General features: G+C 49.4%; 1 protein-coding gene across 1 annotated transcript in view; it reads right to left on the bottom strand.

The window, feature by feature from the left end:
- Positions 1-18,436, bottom strand: part of Rgs9 (regulator of G-protein signaling 9) — a 68,423-nt gene that overhangs the window by 16,523 nt on the left and 33,464 nt on the right. The window contains exons 10-16 of the mRNA XM_005402137.2: positions 11,570-11,599; positions 10,656-10,717; positions 8,485-8,598; positions 7,381-7,496; positions 5,063-5,150; positions 3,110-3,248; positions 915-1,000 (exon numbers count right to left, since the gene is read on the bottom strand). Coding sequence (XP_005402194.1) covers positions 915-1,000; positions 3,110-3,248; positions 5,063-5,150; positions 7,381-7,496; positions 8,485-8,598; positions 10,656-10,717; positions 11,570-11,599 — 635 coding nt within the window. The remainder of the gene's footprint in view (positions 1-914; positions 1,001-3,109; positions 3,249-5,062; positions 5,151-7,380; positions 7,497-8,484; positions 8,599-10,655; positions 10,718-11,569; positions 11,600-18,436) is intronic.

The raw sequence follows: 18,436 nt of genomic DNA, 5'->3' as shown, positions 1-18,436 counted from the left end.
TGGCCAATGTTAGATCACTTGTTGTCTCAATGGCTCTAAAAAGTGAGATGATGTACATTTCCAACAAAAAGGAGAATGAACGGATTGATGGGCTTCTATTGGGTAATTCCTGAGTTAGTAAGAACACTTGGGATGTTATTCTTCCTTTCCTCTAACAGCCTAGCATTTTCTCTAGAGTACAATTTGCTATCCTCTCCAAGGGACTGCAAAAATGCAGATATAAGAATGTAGCTAGCCAGGCTTGGTGGTGCACACCTGTAATCCCAGCACTCTGGAGGCTGAGGCAGGAGGATCATTGTGAGTTCGAGACCAGCCTGGGCTACAAAGTGAGCTCAAGGCCAGCCTGAACTGCATAGTGAGACCCTGTGTCAAAAAAGACAAAAAAAAAAAAAGAATGTAGCTAAATGAAGTCCTATTCATCAATTTAGGGGTGGAGAAGAATAGCAATTAAGAAAAAACAGTGAGATGTTTCCATTTGTGATAAGGGTGATTATTGGTCTGGTTATCGGAACTTTTTTTGTTGTTGTTGTTTTTTGGTCTTTTTGACACAGGGTCTCATTATGCAGTTCAGGTTGGCCTTGAGCTCACTTTGTAGCCCAGGCTGGTCTCAAACTCGTAATGATCCTCCTGCCTCAGCCTCCTGGGTGCTGGGATTACAGGCGTGCGCCACCATGCCTGGCCAGAACGCTTTCAAACCAGCATGAAGGAAACAAAACTCACTGGAAGCAATCACTCAGGAAATCTTACTAGCATAATGTCAGGCCATTAGGAAGAAATGAGACGCTATGCAATACTTCCTGGTTCCCAATACTGTCATCAAGCAAATATCAGTGGTAGCCACTTGGCTGGAAGAAACCCTGGCTTCTCAGTAAACTAAACAGCAGGCAGCAGCAATGACGGACGGTTCCACTTGCCTCCTCTTGGTGGTTTCCTGGGGCTCGATAGCTTTGGCCAGCATTTCCTTATAGATCGGGGACTTTAAATAGCGAGCATAAGAATCCTGGTGAAAGCAAGAGAAAAACTGATTATGAGAAGGAATAAATATGCCCGTCACCCTCACGCCCTCGCTGGGGGGCAGAATGCAAAGGGCAGATCCGTCCCCTTGCCTGAAAGATGTCGGGGGAATGTGGAGAGCAGTTGCTCTCAGGGGTGGGTCCCCAGCCGGGCTCAGTGTCCCTGGGAACTTGTTAGCAATGCGGTCTCTTATTAGTAATCCAGGACACCATCCCCATCCTGTATCATCTGCAAGCCAAAGAATGGCACAGCCAGGAGCTTCAACACCACAGTCTCCACCTTACACACCAAAATCCTCCTCAGAGATGTTTGCCGTGTCATGAAACCAGCAAGAGACCAGAGGACGTAGCCTGTCCCACTGAGAACCATCCCCCAAGGAAACAAGGACCCTGCATGTGGAGCTCTCTCCTGATCCCACCGGCAGTCCTTCCTGCCTTGTGTTCTGGGTACAAAAGCAAAGAAATACAAGAAAAGAGACAACAAGACCGTGAGTCCTCCCTGAGACGTTTCCTGGGACCCTGGGCAGGGTCTGGGAACTGTCTTTCCAAACGGTGCTACTTCCGGCTATGTCCGAAGACTCCTGTCATAACAAAGACAGGACAGACCCCCCTGCAACAACACAGGGACTGACAAGAGTCTTAAAGATCGACTGAAACAGGCTGAGCCTAAAGACTAAGTGTGGCGGTTACAATAATGAGACCGAAGACAGAGTCTGGGAATAGGGCTAAGGGAGGCAGAGTCATGGTGAGCTCCTCGCTAGAGTCCCTGGCCTGGAGGGACCCGGTGTACCATAAGCACGTACATCACTCTTCGTATCCATTATCTGTGACTCTGCTGTTCTGGCCAGCAGCCGGCCTCCCTGTGCATCTCTCAAAAGACTGTGAAAACTACATTTTTAAAAAAATAATAAAACACATTTAAGGAGGACTGTCATTAAAGAGGCCATGCTGTGGATGTGCTAGTAAGGAAAACACAGAGAAACCCTACCGATGGAAAAAATAGTAAGAAATGACTAATTCAGCTTGCTGAGACTTCTAAGGAGTTCTCTGTTTCATCAGTAAATGTATTTCCTTATAACACACAAAAGACTAACTCAAAAAAAAAAAAAAAGAAAAACACAAGGGACAATCACAAACATGTGCCAACCCCACCAACTCACGTTACATAACAAAGCTGGCGGAGCACTTTGCCATAAAAGGCATCACTGCCCCAGTGAGAAGTCAAAGCGTCAGAAGGGAGCCTGGTCAGGGTAGTGCAGGGCAGGGACCTAACTAGGTGACCTCCCTTCCCTGAGCCTCCAATCCTAATTTCCTAGGAAAGTGACTGATTTTCTCTCAGGTTCCCTTTATTTTATTTTTAACAATTCTTATCACAGTCACATTTTAATAATCCAGAAGGCAACCTGAACTCTCATGGAGTTGTACTACAGTCACACCTAGTTTCTCTCTTTTATTTTTTTTTTTTTATTTTTTGTTTTTTTTTTTTTGGTTTTTGTCCGGTACCGGGAACTGAACTCACGACCTTGCGCTTGCCAGGCAGGCGCTTTGCCGCTGAGCTAAATCCCCAGCCCCTAGTTTCTCTCTTTTAGACACTAAACCTTCCCTATGTCATACTTGCCCAGGGCCACAAGAACTGCCACCAACATGCACAGCACCGGCCCAGGGCATGGTCTCTGGGCTCCATTAGCGTAGCAGCTGGAACCCCATTGCCTGTAGAGGATCATGGCCACCCTCGCTGGTCTCTTTGAGGACAAAGTTCCATGCTCTGCACAGTAACTGCAACTAATAAGCCTTCAACAAGTGACAGCTATTACTAATTCTCCCATTGCTGACATGCTGATAGTCCCTGCAGCTCTCCTGCAGAGTGAGGGGGCCCCGCGATGCAGACAGCTTCTGCAGGTGTCTCCACACTCCGGCCCAAGGAGGACCCCGACAGGTGACAAGTGGAGACAACAGCGCCAGCTTTGCATCCCAGCACCAGCAAAGCGGTATCCACGTGTCACCCCGCTCTACTGTACCCGAAGAGCTTCCCAGGTAGCCAGGGAGGGAAGGACCTCAGGCCCTGTGCGTGGGCCACACGGACCCACCCCACTCACTTTCTTCATGAGCATGTAGATGTGGGTCTGCGCTGCGTCCAGCACATAGCGGTGGGGGTGCCTCAGTCCTTTTACTGTGATGTCCATGGTTTTGCCATCGATGTTGATCCACCGCCTTGCCCCCGGGGCCAGGAACAGTCTGCAGAGCGACAGAAGTGTTTGCAGAAGAAGTTACGTCAAGTGCACAGCTGCATAGGAAAGAGGGATTCACGTAGCAGGTGCCCCGGGATGAGGCTGACCTGTCTTTTGGGAGACACTAAGGAGTCTGTAGAGGCTGTTAAGTGGCTTTTCCTAGAAGCAAGAGAACAGCCACACCAGGGCTGAGAATGAGCGTGCTCAGCTGTTCCCAGGCTCTAGGAGACAGACCAAAATGTCCGTAGGTCCGAGCCAAGAGGGTGAAGAATCCACTTCCATCGTAACCCCTTCTGCCTATTTATTCACCCAGATTCAGAGACCAGTTTGGAACCGGCAGGCACCTGCTCGCGCACCTGCACCAGAAACAGGTGTTCTGGGGCCTCTGCTCGCCCTTGGCCCTGTCTAACGGGGTTTGGTGATGGATCTTCAACCCTGAGCTGGGGCAGAGGTGTGGCCCCGGGCACCCAGACCAATGGCCCCAAAGACGGCTGTGCTTTCGGAGTCCTGTGACTCGACCTGGGGCCGGGGCCCAGGAACCTCTGCCAGTACCCTAACTCTTAGTTTTCCCAGCTTACAGATTCGCGGATATTCTCCCACCCTCCGCAGATATACATGAAAATGTGGAATTTCAACTAAGGCTTCCCTAGGTGGGCATCTAGGGAGGAAGGTGGTTAAAGTTGCCACAAAACCAGCAAGGTCCCTTGCTGCAGGAGTTTGACATTAGGAGTTGTCCACGGATCCCGAGCACAGCAGCTGCTGTGCCCGTTGTTCTGGGGAAGGCTGACGTTTGACCTTCCCAGGCCGGAGTCCTCCCCCACCGGAATCCCTTTGCCGGGCTCTGGGGGCGCAGGTCCCTCCCTGTGGCAGGGGGTGAGCAGGACTCCGAGAGCACAGGAGTCTCCGAGATGGGTACTGCGGCCTCAGCTGTTCCTGTCTGGGTGGTCCAGTCTGAGAACTGGCACGGTCCCTCCCGGTCCAGGTGCGGCGGGACACCGGAGGGAGGAAGGCTGAGTTCTCAGCAGGGAGTCGGCTGTGAGAACCGGTTGCAGCCAAGCGCAGCTTGGGCTTCGGGAACCGCAGGGCAGCTAGGAGCACAAACGGTAATCTCTTCGGCCTGCCAAGTCCAAGACTGCTGTCCCCTGCGGCCACGGGGATCCCACACAGCAGGGCCTGGGCCCACCAGGCTCCGGGGAGAAGTGGTGGTGGGGAGTGTGGGTTTCCACAGGCCTGGTGGCCTCCTCCCACCTTCCTGCGCCCTCCCCTGGCCATCAACAGAAGGGTAGAGCCTTCTGAATGGAACCCTTGGATCTGGAGTCATTGGAAGGAGGGGGAGACTTACTGCTGCAGGAGCAGTGAGAGCCCGGAGTGAGAAATAAGAGACGCGCCCGCACTTGTACCCCAGACTGGGCTTGCTGCCCCTTTCCCTCCCTCGCTGCCTTCTTGTCTCTAACGTGGCGCGTGGAATAGGTTCTCCCGCTCTTGTCACTCTTGTCTCTGCCTCTTTTTGCACCTTACAGGCATGCACGCGTGCGCACAAGCACGTGCACACACATGAGCTAATGCACCTTGCGCTACATTCAGGACAATTTGCTTTTGTTAGTCTTATGCGCATTCCCACCAGAGCAGGGACCCCCTAGTTTATCTCACCAGCCTGCCTCCAGAGGGACCCTCAGGCCTTCCAAAGCAGCATGGGGTCTTCACGGCGTGGCAGGCGCAGTGCCTCACGCTGACCGGGACCAGGCTGGCCAGGCATGGGGAATGTCCCCTCTGCAGCCCCACACACGGGAAGGGACGCTCAGCAATCCGGCTGATCCTTACTTGTAAATCTCCTCTGCTTTCTCCTTGACCTTGGACTGATCTCCATACTTCAGATCCTCACAGGCTTCCCAGAATCCCAGATTCTCCCCTGCACGGGGAGGAGAGGGCCACACGGACAAAAACCAGGCAGGTACAAGCGGAAAGAAGAGAAGACGGGGTAAAAGAAATAGGTCAGCTGAGATGGTGCGGCTTGGTGAGCATCTTCCCTGCAAAACAAACCACTGCACACGGCGATATCGGGGCTGGGAGAGCACCTGGAACCCAGTAGTGGCTACAAGTGCCGGTATCCTTTGAAATAAAGTAGGTTGGAGAACATCACGTTTGCTGCAGTACATTCACAGTGAAAATACTGTGTTCTCCTCCAACAGTACACACATCAGAGCTCATAATAACTCCCCCCACACATCAAGAGGCTGCCGCATTATTTTTGCCCTACAACTTATCTACAGCAAATATAAAAATTTATCTGTAGCAAATATAAAAAGACATGTGACCAGGCTCATAAGCACGGATTACAGTGCCCCAGGCTTTTTTCCTAAATGACTGCGTGACTTCTGCCTCCTTTGTTGGTGTGCGGAGAGCCTACCTGCTGCCGCCCCTCCCCAGCCCAAGGGTCCTTCCAGGATCCTTCCATCCCTCAGGGGTGACAGTGAGGGACAGACCTCAGGGAAGGCCTGGCCACAGGGGAGATTTAACTGAGTGTCACAAAAGCCAGCAACACACTGCTCCTGTGTGCACACAAGGAAAGTCAGACCCCTCAACTCAACTTACAATAAATGTCCAGAATAGGCAAATGTATAAAGATTGAAAATCCATTTGTGGTTGCCCAGGGTTGGGGTCAGGGGCAGACAGCAGCGGGAAAGAAGTGGGGGAAAGGGAGGAACAGGAAATGACTTCTAATGGGCAAAAGCATTCTTTAGGGGTGGCACAGTAGTTCTGGAATTAGATAGTGTTGATGGATGCTGACTTAGTGACTATATTAAAAAAACACAACTGTACACTTTAGCAGGTGAATTTCACCTTATGTGGATCACAGTTTCAGATTTTAATTAAGTGAGTAAAGTGATGAGTCACCTGCCCTTTTCATATCTTAGTCATCATAAGCATACTGTCCATAATATAGTTTTAATAACACAGGGAAATTTTTTTCGGGATTCTCATTTATTTCTTAAGGACAGTCGGGTGAAACAGGCTCAGGGTGTAGTTTGTCATTTTGCCACTAGATGGCACCATCCTCACTTCTACACCAGCCAAAACTACGGGTACTCTTTCCCGCCGTCTGTTCTGGGGTTTATTATATTATGGCAATTAGGCCTGATTAGGGAGAAAGATTTTCAACAATCCATATTATGATGTAATGTTCTGCATCAGCCAACTCTACCAAAGGCATGGCCAGTAGGATTTGTTTCAGGAGCAATTCCACAGAGAAACAGGGCTTGCGTAGTAGGCAGCTGTCTCAAAGTTCAACCATGAAGTCCCTCCGGGGCTAGGGACTCCATAAGCAGCAAATAAACCCCATAAAAAGAACTATTTTAGCAAAGATGCTGAAGCCAATTGAATGTGTAGCCTAGCAAAACTGGTTCTAGTCCTGCCTCTTGGTTCTCCCAGACGTTTTTCAGTGCAGTATATTTTATGTAAGAGGCTACAAGTCCCCCCTGTGATGAGAAACCCAGGCTAGGACATAAAAATTTCCCCTACCCACGCCATTAAAATCCACACCCTCTTGAGGCCCCCAAAGGAATGAGGCGGGGAGCTAAGGCAGTGGTTCTCAGGCATGGCCACACTGCACAGTCACCTGGGGATCTGTCCAAACTTAGAGCTTCCAACCCAAAGGGATCTCTGGGGATAGGATCCAGGCCAACATGTGTTTTCAAATATCCCCCAGGTGACCTGAATGTGCAGCGCCACTGAGCTGAAGACAGGCTGGGAGTCAGAAAGGGAAAGTCCGTCTTCTGTACATCTCATCCCTTCAACTTTCCTGAAAAGCCCCACTTGGAGGCGGGGGTGGGAGGAGCAGGACCCTTTGGGTGATAAAGACAGGGCAGCCAAGACAGGATGAAGCCCTCAGAAATGCAGGGACACTAATATGGATTTTGTTAGTGGATACAATTTTTCATCAGTCCGTGGGGCCTCTTTGAGCCAATGCAAAGAACGAGTCCTAGACCCAGGTATGGCTCTTAATGCTATAAAAGAGGAGGCCCTGTTTAAGAGCTTTTACCAAAGCTACGGAAACATCCACTGAGCAAACCCTAGGCTAGACATCAAGGAAGTGTAACTAAAAGTAAAATTTTAAATTAAAAACAATTAAGAACACCCACCACTGAATTCTTTCTTCAGAAAGTACTGGAAGCTCTGCCGACCCTTGGGATCTCGGATCAGTTCACTGAAGTTGAAGGCCCAGCGTTCCACCCGCATCTTGGTCGGGATTTCCACCCTGCAAGGACAATGATTCGTAAACACAGCTCTCCAGAAAGCCAGGCAGGACCAAGTGATGGCCTGGGTAGGGGTGAGGGACTGTAGCCCCACACCAACCTCCACCAGTCCCACACCCCAGGGCTCCGCTAGTCCTCCTCCTCCTCCTCCTCCTCCTTCTCCTCCTCCTCCTTCTTCTCCTCGCAATCCCAACGCACAGTCCAAGCCACACTTGCTCAGAAGATGTGGCCTCAGACACGTCCCTCCTGCTCACATCCAGGAAATGAGCTCTCAGAGGTAAGGGCTCCCACGGTTGGAGCTACACACTCAATCCCTGCTCCTCTAGCCTTCGGGGAGAAAGAACTCAAAGGTCCCCTTGAACGCCTGGAGACCATCCTGCAAAGGGTCATGCTGCCATCATGGGCCAGGAGACAATTCTAGAGCAGCACTGGTGGTAGATGCCGTGGCCTCAGCCACCAGCCAGGCACCCGCCTGCTACCCAGGGAGGCTGCTCCTTCACCATGAATATTCATGAATGTTCATGGCAGCATTTTTCATAACAGTGATAAGTCATAAATAGGTAGACAGACGAGCAACACGCAGTATATCCACACGGTGACTACGACTCAGCCATAAATAGAAACGAAGTTCCCATGCATGCTGCCCACGGATAAACTTTGAAAGTACTATGAAAAGCAGAAAAAGTTAACAACAAAACACCACATATTGTATGGTGCCTTCTATGAAAGCTCTGGAACAGGCCAATCCATAGAGACAGAAAGTAGACGGATGAGTAGTTGCCTAGGGCTGGAGTAGGGGGCTTTGTGGGGTGATAGTTAAAGGGTTTGAGATCTGTTTGGGGGTGACGAAAATATTTTTAAACTACTTGTAATCACTGCGCTACCCAAGGAATGGAGTAAAAAACCATTGTTTAAATGGATAAATTGTGCGGCACGTGCATTACAATGCAAAAAGCAATAATAATAAACTCCAATGCATTAAATACGTACAGCTTGGCATTTAAGTCCCAAAACTGGGTGTCATCTGTTATCCAAGGGTTGCTAGGAAGGCAGCCTGACATGATGGCGTCGTTGGAGGAGAACTGCTCGCTATACTTGACGATCCTGAAATGTAAATGGAAAATGATTTCCTGGAAGCTCAGCACCAAGAGACGAGGTGACCGCTCGAGCTAATGCCCTCTCCTCCTGTACTGATTGAGTCCTACACTGCACGTACTATGTCTTAGGAAAACATTCTAACAGCCCCCGGGAGTGGCGCTATTTGGCAAGATCCATCCATATTCTACTCGTGAAAAAAGGGCTTCCTCTCAGTCCAGCCCCTTTGTCATGTACGTCTCTGTCCGTAGTTCATTAAAATGTGTTCACACGTTTATTAGGAGATTTTGAACCTCAAAGCTGACTCGGTTTGCCCGTGTCTTGTTGGCTGTCTCCTGTTGGAAGCGTGAGGTTGCCGCAGCATCGCTGAGACGTTGCCACCGAGCTGGGTCTCCCCCTTTTCAGGATAATGCCTAGGTCTGGGGCAAAGGCAAATTCCCTCAAGTGAAGTGGGATCTTCTGAGTTATGCTGTTTCCTGACGTCTGAGAATCGAGGAAAGCCTGCTCCCCTGGTGGTGAATGGTTTCCCCAGGGTGCAGAGAAGGCCCTGCCCAGTCTGTCTTTGGCCTCGGATTCGAATGGAACAGGATTCCTGGCCCAGAGGTAAACCAGAGCCCTGAGTCTGCAGGCCGTAGGCCGCCCGGCTTCACCTCTCTCATGATGCTCGCATTCATCAATCGCCCATGAGTGGAAGGCAGAAACACTGGTCCAGAAGTCCAGACATTACTGATGTAAAATTATGCTAATGAGGCCCCGAGACAATTTTTCCAAAAGGGGAAAGTGGGTCTAGGATGTATCCAGAAGCTTTCAGGTCACCTTCAATTTTCTTTCCATTTGGTTCCACTGTTTCAGAGTAAACCATTCTGAGTTCACCACGGGGCAGTAATTCTCACCATCATCCAAAGGGGTACACTTCTCATCTATGGTCAGGGCTCAGCAGCACCCAGGTGAGGCCTCTGAAAAATGTGGGTGGGGTCATGGGACATTTTCTCGGCATTTCTGCAAACTCTGAATTCAATAAAATATGACGAGTCTTTAAAGACTTTCACAAGAGTCTAACTTCTAATCATACGGGAAACAGAGCACTGTGCCAACACAGCCTTTCAATTCCAGAAGTACCTGGTGCCGTTGTTTAAGTCTTACACAATCAGAATAAATTAGTGCATGTCAGGGCCGGGGATCTAGCTCAGCGGCACAGCGCCTGCCTGGCAAGTGCAAGGTCCTGAGTTCAATTCCCGGTACCAAAAATAAATAAATAAATAAGTGCACGGTAAGCCAACTTTATTCTTATGTGTAGGAAAATTCAGAAGTAACAAGGTGTTCCTAATGTGACATTCGCATTTTAAAGGGATAACTGCTTGTGTTTGGGAGGTTCTTAACCCCTCTTTTATCTCCCAGATGCTGGATCGGGTAGCCTGAAAGTTCAATAAGTTAAACATAAATTTCTCCTATATCTAAATTCTTTTAAATCAAAGATAGCAATGAAAGCCGGGTCTGATGGTGTAAGCCTGTGCTAATCCCAGCAGTACAGGAGTCTGAGGCAGGAGGATCACAAATCCAAGCCCAATCTAGGCAACTTAGTGATTTAGGGAAGCCCTGTCTCAATTTTTTTAAAAGCGGAGGATATAACGTAGTGTGAAGGCTCTGGGTTCAATCTCCAGTATAAAATAAAAACACAAAAACAAAAAAAAGATTAACCATAGCAGCACAACCCAAATATCCCTAATAAATTTGAGTGGGTGGTGACAGTAGGAAGGCTGTCCTGGCTTCCCACAGAGTCTAGTCCGTGGACTTGCAATTCTTCCTACCTTCCCCTTCCACACATCAGTGAACTCCAAGAAACAGGAATTTCACAGACCCTCGCCACCCTTGATCTTGCCCAACCCAAGACAAAACCTCTGAGTGAAAAACTAGAATATAAACCCCAGGAAACTGGCTTTACGCCTCACAGTTCTTGAATATCATCAGTCAGTTCACGATTCTCCCGGTTTGGCTTAAGGTGGAAGCTCTCCTCTTGCCTATGTACTGCTCAGACCTTAGCAAGACCAACAAGTCAAGGGCCATACCCTCCAAGGGACACTGAAGACTTCACCGTGGACCGCATTAAGGCCTGCTGGTAATACATGATCTGAAAGAGAGACAGCTGTTAGAAGATGTCCAACTCCTCACCCTTACATGTCCCTAACGTTGACACTATAGATGGCTCCCAAACTAGAAGCTGTTCATCCCTAACAGCCCAGCCCATTCGCTTAAGCCAGCCACCCCAGTACCAACAGGGCTCAGATCCACGCTGGACAGAGGACCCCACACTCCAAACTAGTAGTCACCTTAATATATCTTGCATTGGTCTGCAAAAAGGGACTCACCAGAAAGGGAAAAAAAGTCCTAAAACGCGTTAGACTAAGGCATGGGAGCCATATGCTTGGCTTTTCTCTTATATGTTTCTGGATGACGGAAGAAATAATGGTCCCCACCAAAGGGGACATCGTCAATCTTTCCGGTTTTGCAGCCATGAAAGCAGCAAGCCATCCCCTCCTCAGCCCCTTCTCAGATATCCAGTGACACATCCTACCTTGATGGCCGGGGCTTCCCAGGGCTCTGCCTTGGGCTCTGAATAGAAGCCTGGCTCACCTAGGTAGTTTGTCTCCTTGACTTAATTTTGGATGGCCCTCAAGTTACAACAGGGGCCAGCTTGGGGACAGGGACACGTGCAGTATTTATTTCCACGGCCCTCTCTGTCCATCCCTCAGATACGTGGCCTCAAAGGGTGTTTTACATCCGAAGCCTCCTCATCAGCCTCATTCAGATCTCACAAAAGACCCTTTGTCATTCTGTGCTGTCCATTAATTTGGAAACAACCGTGTGAACATTACATGTGGTTTTCATTTCATTACCAAGTGGAGACCAAAAAGTCAAAGTCCACATTATTTTTGTTAAAGCATTTTACATCAAACTTCTTTGGAACTAGGAGGCCAATTACCTCTTTTCTGACAGCAGTGATTGTTTGTTTCTGTAAAACAAAGAAGAAAAGCAAAACCAGTAAACCAATGTCATGAAATCATTTCAGTTCAAACACCCATTCGAAAAACAAATACCCTTCCTCATGAGAAAACGGTCCATCTTTTCTTACTTAAAAGGTAGGATTTCCCCACCACCACAAACTCTACCCTGCTCTGAAGAATAACATCAGTAAGAGACGTGCTGAGGGATGGGGAACAATTTACCACTCTAATTTTTTGCCGTTCTCCTAAAAACCGAGATAAATTAAAGGCTAAGGTTGAGGTTGATCCCAAGCTACTGTAGTGTCAGAACTACCTGCGGATTGGCTTACCCAGTGGTTCAGAATGAGAGCTAAAGCAGGAGAAGCTAGTGTACCTCTGTGTTTCTTTCCCCACAGGGAAGAGTTCCGAATGAACCGTGACATTGACTCCCAGATCCTTACACCAGCAGGACCAATATCACAAATTGAAACAACAAAAAAAGCCACAGGGTCAAAAGTAAAGCGCGCAATCAAAACCCTAGCATCTGCTGCCCGCTGAGCCCCAGAGCTGGGCTGCAGTGTGAGATAGTCTCATCGAGCCCAGCCTCTTGCTGAAGCTGCAGGAAGAAGCACGTTCATGCCCAGGTGGGCTGCAGGGTGTCCTCTCAGGGCTTTTTAAGCTAAGGCACAGAAAGGATGGCTCCAAGACAGGCTTCACATTTTGGGTTTTAGAAGGCCCCAGGAGCTATTCAGATCTGTCGCCAACTGATATACACAGATCTTCCACAACCTGAAAGGGAGAGGCCTCACTGGCACTACGTTTCTGACCCCATGCTTGAGGCAGTGTATGGTGGTAATTCCAGTCTCAGCTGTGCTGGGTTTGGTTATGTCCAAGAGCTGCCTTGTGCGACTCTTACACTTCAAGCAGAGCCTCTTAATTCGTGGGTGCTAGTATTGATGCTGTGGTACCAGCCAAACCTTCATGTAGAATAGTCAAAAGTCCAAGAAACACTCTGCTTTCCTTTAGCCAGTTGGCAAAGTAAGCGCTGGTCCATAAGCCCACGCACGAAGGAAGGCCCGACCTGGAATGTCAGGCACTCATCTCTCCTTAAGTTGGGTTTCACTTTACTGCATTGCATTGCTCTTATAGGCTCGCTTTTCACCAGAACTCTCTTTCCCAGGTGGAGGCACAGGTAAAATTGTTTCAGAAAGGGAAAGTTCAGCTAGGTCTCTGTTTTAGACTCTTTCATACCCTGATCTGCTCTTTCATAGCGTTCATCACAATTTTACATCGTTCATGAGACTCTTTTCTTTTTAATGTCTGTACAGTATCACCACTAAGGCACCAACAGTAGGAAGACCATGTCTATCTTCCCTAAGACAATGCCTTATATAGGATAAATGCTCCGCAAATATCAAGTAATTAATGGCTACAGTGCAGTGCTGTCAGGGGCCTAGAAAAAATGCGGACTCTTTCTAGGTTTAATAGAAATTTTTACATTAAAAAAATTTTAGACACTCCCCAGATGATCTAAATGTTTTGCCAAACACACTTTCCCTTTGCCTCCGTTCTCTTTCAACGTAAGGCCCTATTTCAGAAGACTTGCATTCCAGGTAGAGAAGGCCCCTGGGGACAGAATGGACTTGCACACACATCTAATATAATCAGATCCTCCTCTCAGAGTCTTGCTGACGTGGATGACAAAATATCATCTAACAATCTCTGACCTCTGCTCCAAGGAGAAGCTAGACTTTTGCATAATAAGAACTGCCTGGGAAATACCACGAAGCAGTTTTTACCTTTTAGAGTCTTTATACATCTTAAAGGAGGGAGATTTTATCATACTGATCTTCCCCGGAGAACAATCCAGGCACTAAGAGGTTGTGGGAAACTTTCTCAACATCTGGTAATTGGCTGAGCCATGATTCAAACCCAGCTCTACTTTCTGCAAAGTGGAGGAGCGACTCATGAGCAACAGAAAGTCACCGAACTTACTACTTCTCCCCTACCTTGCCTGCTGTCCTCAGCAACTGCTCCCTAGGTACGTGTTCACCAGCCAGTGTCATGAGCCCTCTCCTTCAAAAGACACACACCCGATCTTTCTGTCTGTTGGTGACTGTCCCAGGGTCAGTTCCCAGGGCACAGAGCTGGGTGGCTCTGGTTGTCCTGGTGTTCTTCTTTTTTTTTTTTTTTTCGTTTTTCTCCGGTATCGGGAACCGAACTCACGACCTTGCGCTTGCCAGGCAGGCGCTTTGCCGGTGAGCTAAATCCCCAGCCCCCTGTCCTGGTGTTCTTGAGACCCCACAGGAGCCGTATCTGCAAGTCACAGCAACGTGCACACGCATTTCTGCTTGCCCTCTCCTCCTCTTTCCTGGCCTAATACATTTCCTTCCAGGGCCATTACTTCAGCCTTCACAGTTTTAAATTTTTTATATTTTTCACTGTATTTGCTTTTATTATCTCTTTAGAATTTTGCCTCTGTGCTGTGGTTTACCATTTGCTGTCTGTCCTATGCTCTCCAGTACAGATTGACAGTTGCTTATCCCAAATGCTCTGGCGCGGAAGTGTTTCAGATTTTAGATTTCTTTTCTGATTTTGGAATATATGTAGGTACATAATGAGATATCTTGGAAACAGGACCCAAGTCTACAGTGAAATCTGTTTGTCTCACATGCACTTTATGCACATAGACTAAAGGTCATTTTATATGTTTTCTAAATAATTTTGTGCACGAAACAAAGTTCCATGGCAGGAACTTTTCCACGAGCATCAAGTCGGTGCTCAAAAGGTTTAAGATTTTCAGAGAATTTCTAACCTCAGAGGTTTGTTTTAGGGATGCTCAACCTGTGATAGGATTTGGTTGAGGCTGAGGCTTCTCTTGCTGCTACCTTGTCTGTGTAAATTTTAGCTTTTATTTCCTGCTTTAAAAATAGCTGCACAAGGGACCAGCTTCCTCCTGGCACATCTAGGAGGTATCTCTGTCCGTCCAGGGGTCTAAGTAGTGGGGCACAGCAGGGAGAGGGATCTGGACTTTTCTAAAAGGTGGAAAGACCATTTTGCCTGTGAGATAGGGAATGGCTCAGGAAGGCTTATAGACTTTGGGACGAGGCAAGGACTACAATCCTCGTTGCTACTTCTTAGCTATTTGACCTTGGGCCAGTGAGTTAGCATCTCAGAAGCTTTGGCTGGGGATTTAGCTCAGTGGCAAAGCGCCTGCCTGGCAAGCGCAAGGTCGTGAGTTCGGTTCCCGGTACCGGAGAAAAACAAAACAAAAAAAAAAAAAAAAAAAAAAAAAGAAGCTTTAGTTTTTATTTGTAAAAAGATGGGGCAGAAGAGAAAAGGATGAACATACACAGGTGACTGTCATACTGTGAGATCCAATAAATAGTAGCTATTAACCAGGGTTAATAGACTGCTTCTCAAATATGACACATATGTGGAATGATGTTAACCCTTCTTACCAGATGAAATCCTAAGCACAGGCAATAGTTGGGCTATACTTATACTGAAAAGGTTAACACCGTTCATCTGAAATTCCGATTTAACTGGGCATCCTGTGTTTTTATTTGCTAAATCTTACAAACCTGCTATCAATATTAGTATTACTTCGCCAGAGGTCATAAGAAACATAATTTTGAAATGAAGCTATTAAAACTGCACACACCCACACACAGTTCGGTGCAATTCAAAGCAAAGCACCTTGTGATAAAATAGGCAGAAGCACTTTGTCCTCTGAGAATTTGCACGCCAATCCCCTTTGCTCAGGAGCTGGCCCTCCTGGAGTGAGGCCCTCTCTGTCCCTCTTCCCCTTGATACACTTTGTCACACTGAGAATATTTTGCCTAAGGAATCTCTGAGTGCTCTGCATTCCTGGAATTCTAACAACGTATGATTTTTTTCACTCGCTGTCTTTCCCAAATAGGGACAGAGCGAGACTTGTTTACGCAGCTCTGTGGTCCAGCCAGAGGGAGGCTGTAGTCAAGTGTCACAGAGCAAAAGGGGTCAGGGCCGTGCCCTGCCTGAGCGACCCTAAGGCCACTGTCAGATAGGAGGGAGGAAGCGCAGGGGAAGACAAGCTCAGGAGGCAGCGGCTGGGCAGGAATCTGCAAAGACACGGAGGCGGAGCCAAAGGTGGGAGGTGGGAAGAAACACCAGGAGTTGCAGCAGATTTTCAAGAAACACAGAGGGGGCAAAGGCAGAAACCAGGAAATCCGGCGATGACGTCATCAATCAAAGCAGACGGGAAATCAAGGAGAGGCGCCTATCCAAGGGGAGGAAAGACCCTAAGTTGCCATCACTGGGAGGTCCTGCCAGGTACCTCCAACAGGGTAGAGGCGAACTTTCTGACAATGTACAGGGCCCAGTGCGAGATGGAAACGCGGGGGGCCTTTCTCCAGACAAACTGAACAGAGGATGTTAAGAGGGCAACAGATCGTTACATCAAGCAGGGCTCTTCTGAGGGTGGGGCCTTGGAGCCTATACAAGTCACCTGCCATGGAGGGACCCTGGGTGTAGGACCCAGGCCTAGACACAGTGGTAAGGGGTGGTGCTGAGCTAAATTACAGTACTGACTCCCTCAGCCTGCTTCCTCCGCCGGGAAACAGGGAAGCAAGCCCACGCCGTTCCCACCTCCTCAGGCGGACGTGGTCTTCCCTGAGCCAGCGCCACAGAGGCAGCAGCGCTTGGCTCCTTGCAGGCACAGGGAGCCATTGGCCCGCATCAGCTGCTGACGTCACCCCTTCCCCAGCCGGTCGGTCGGGGCCACAAGGAAACAGCGTCTAGTTCCCCACTTGCGCGAGCACACAAGGGACTTTGCTCCCTGAGCGCTCTGCAGAGCACAGCGCTGTAACACCGCGGAGCTCTACTTCTGCTTCTCGCTCAAAGATCAGTGTACCAACAACGCAGGCAGGGCTGGCTCAGAAGCTGGCTGCCACCCTGCACAGCCCAGGAAACTGGTGTGTGTGTCCCTCCCTCCGCTCCCGGCCACAGTATGGGAATGTGTGAGGACAGGAGAGGAAACTGGCTAAGTTCAGCCCGTAAAACGAGTCAAGGGTCTCCAGGACCCCACGTAAACCACCTCACCCACAGCTATGATAATAACTACCTCTTGCAGAGTGTCTCTGTCTACCAGATACCGTTCCAGACACTCCGCATTAATGATCCTGGTCAATCGTCTGAGGAAGGAACTATTGTTATTCCCATTCCGCAGATGAGAAAACTGAGATCTGAATGGCTTGTAAGTTTGCCCAGGATTACACAGGCAGGGAGGGGCAGAGCTGAGCTACATCTAACGTCACCACTCCGCATTCTCCATGACCCTTTCCTCTCGGGGGAGGTAACCGGGCAAGGGGGACACTGGGAAGGCAGACACTGGTGCCAAGTGGCGGAGCATAGCACGGCCCCCAGCCCCGCACCGCCGGGTCTGACAGACGGTGGAGCGGCTGAAGCTTCAGGGGGGTCTGGAACATGAGAACCCCAGGGCTCAGTCTTGCTACTCCAGGGCAGCCGGGTACACAGACAGGAGAGAGAGCTGATGGGAGAGAAAGAGAGAGAGATGCGTAAACAGCAAGGTAAGCACAGCCCTGTGGAGCCCCGCGCGGGGAGCCGCTCAGTTCGCTCTCTGCCCCCAGCTCCTAGCATAGCCGGCGGCTGGCAGCAGGTGGGCTGTGAAAGCCAGAGGCACATCCCCTCCATCAGGGAACAGGAAGTCGCTCCCCTGTGAGGACCCCCGGGGCTCCTCAGAAGTCACCCCAACTAACAGAACACCCAGCTGGAGCAGCTCAGCTCCTTGCCCCCAGATTGCTCAAGGGAAGCTTTTGCCCCGTTCCCCCCTCCCTCACAGCTAAGCCTCAGTCGCGGCCACACCCCCTCCATCCCCACTCCCTACCCAAGGCAGGGTGAGTGATGCTTTTTGCTTCCACCTTCCCTTCCTCCTCCACAGGAAAGAGGTTTCCAGAGCAGCCAGTTATCCATTAAAAACATTTAAAAAAAAAAAAAAAAAAGAAGCAAATCTTCCACCCAGGGTTCTCTATTTTACTCAATGATTCTGTTTCCATGGCAACTGAGCCTACAAGGGCTCTGCAGTGATCTGGTGTCTGACAAGGGGGCCGTGGGAAAGGCTGCCCGGGGAAGGTGGATGGCAACACGTGGGCATCAAAAGAACGGTCACCTTGGCTGATGGGCAAGGAACCTAACAATTCCCCTGGCGACGCTCCCTGGGGATACATGTCCCTCTCTCCACACGTCCCAGAGCCAGCTTTTCCCTGCTCCTTGCTCCTTCTCCCTCCCTTTCTGTCTCCGTGTTTCCCAGCACACCCCTCCAGGCCCCCACTCTTGACTTGAGGCTCAGCTGCACCTTGCAGAGGACACGCGAGAGGTGACAGCCACCTGCTGCCCCAAAACAGTGTTGGAAGGAAACCAAGGATAACCACCCAAGACAAGTTTAAATGGATTGTAGGTGAGACTGCTGGGCAATTCTGACTCCCTCCCCAGGGCCGAGGAGGCAGTGTCTAGCGACATTTTTGATCGTCACAAAAGAGGAAGAGAGAGGAGAGCAGAGACCTCAGTTGGGCAGCAGCTACAGACGCTGCTGATCACCCACAGGGCCACGGCAACCTGCTGAAGAACTCTCTGGCCAAAAACGTCCACAGCGACAGGGTTTCAACAGCTTGTAAACTGCATTTCTTTGTCTTTTGTTTGTTTGTTTGTTTTTCCGGTACCGGGAATCGAACTCACGACTTTGCGCTTGCCAGGCAGGCGCTGCGCCGCTGAGCTAAATCCCCAGCCCTGTATTTTGTTTGTTTGTTTGTCTGTTTTTGCATTTCTTAAAGGCAAAAAAAATGCATAAGAAATTGACTAAGCACCCT

The sequence above is a fragment of the Chinchilla lanigera genome, unplaced genomic scaffold (assembly GCF_000276665.1).
Source record: "Chinchilla lanigera isolate Chin_1 unplaced genomic scaffold, ChiLan1.0 scaffold00077, whole genome shotgun sequence".
In the NCBI taxonomy this organism is placed as follows: Eukaryota; Metazoa; Chordata; class Mammalia; order Rodentia; family Chinchillidae; genus Chinchilla; species Chinchilla lanigera.
The sequence above is the reverse complement of the archived record's forward strand: the minus strand, read 5'-3'. Positions and strand labels throughout refer to the sequence as shown.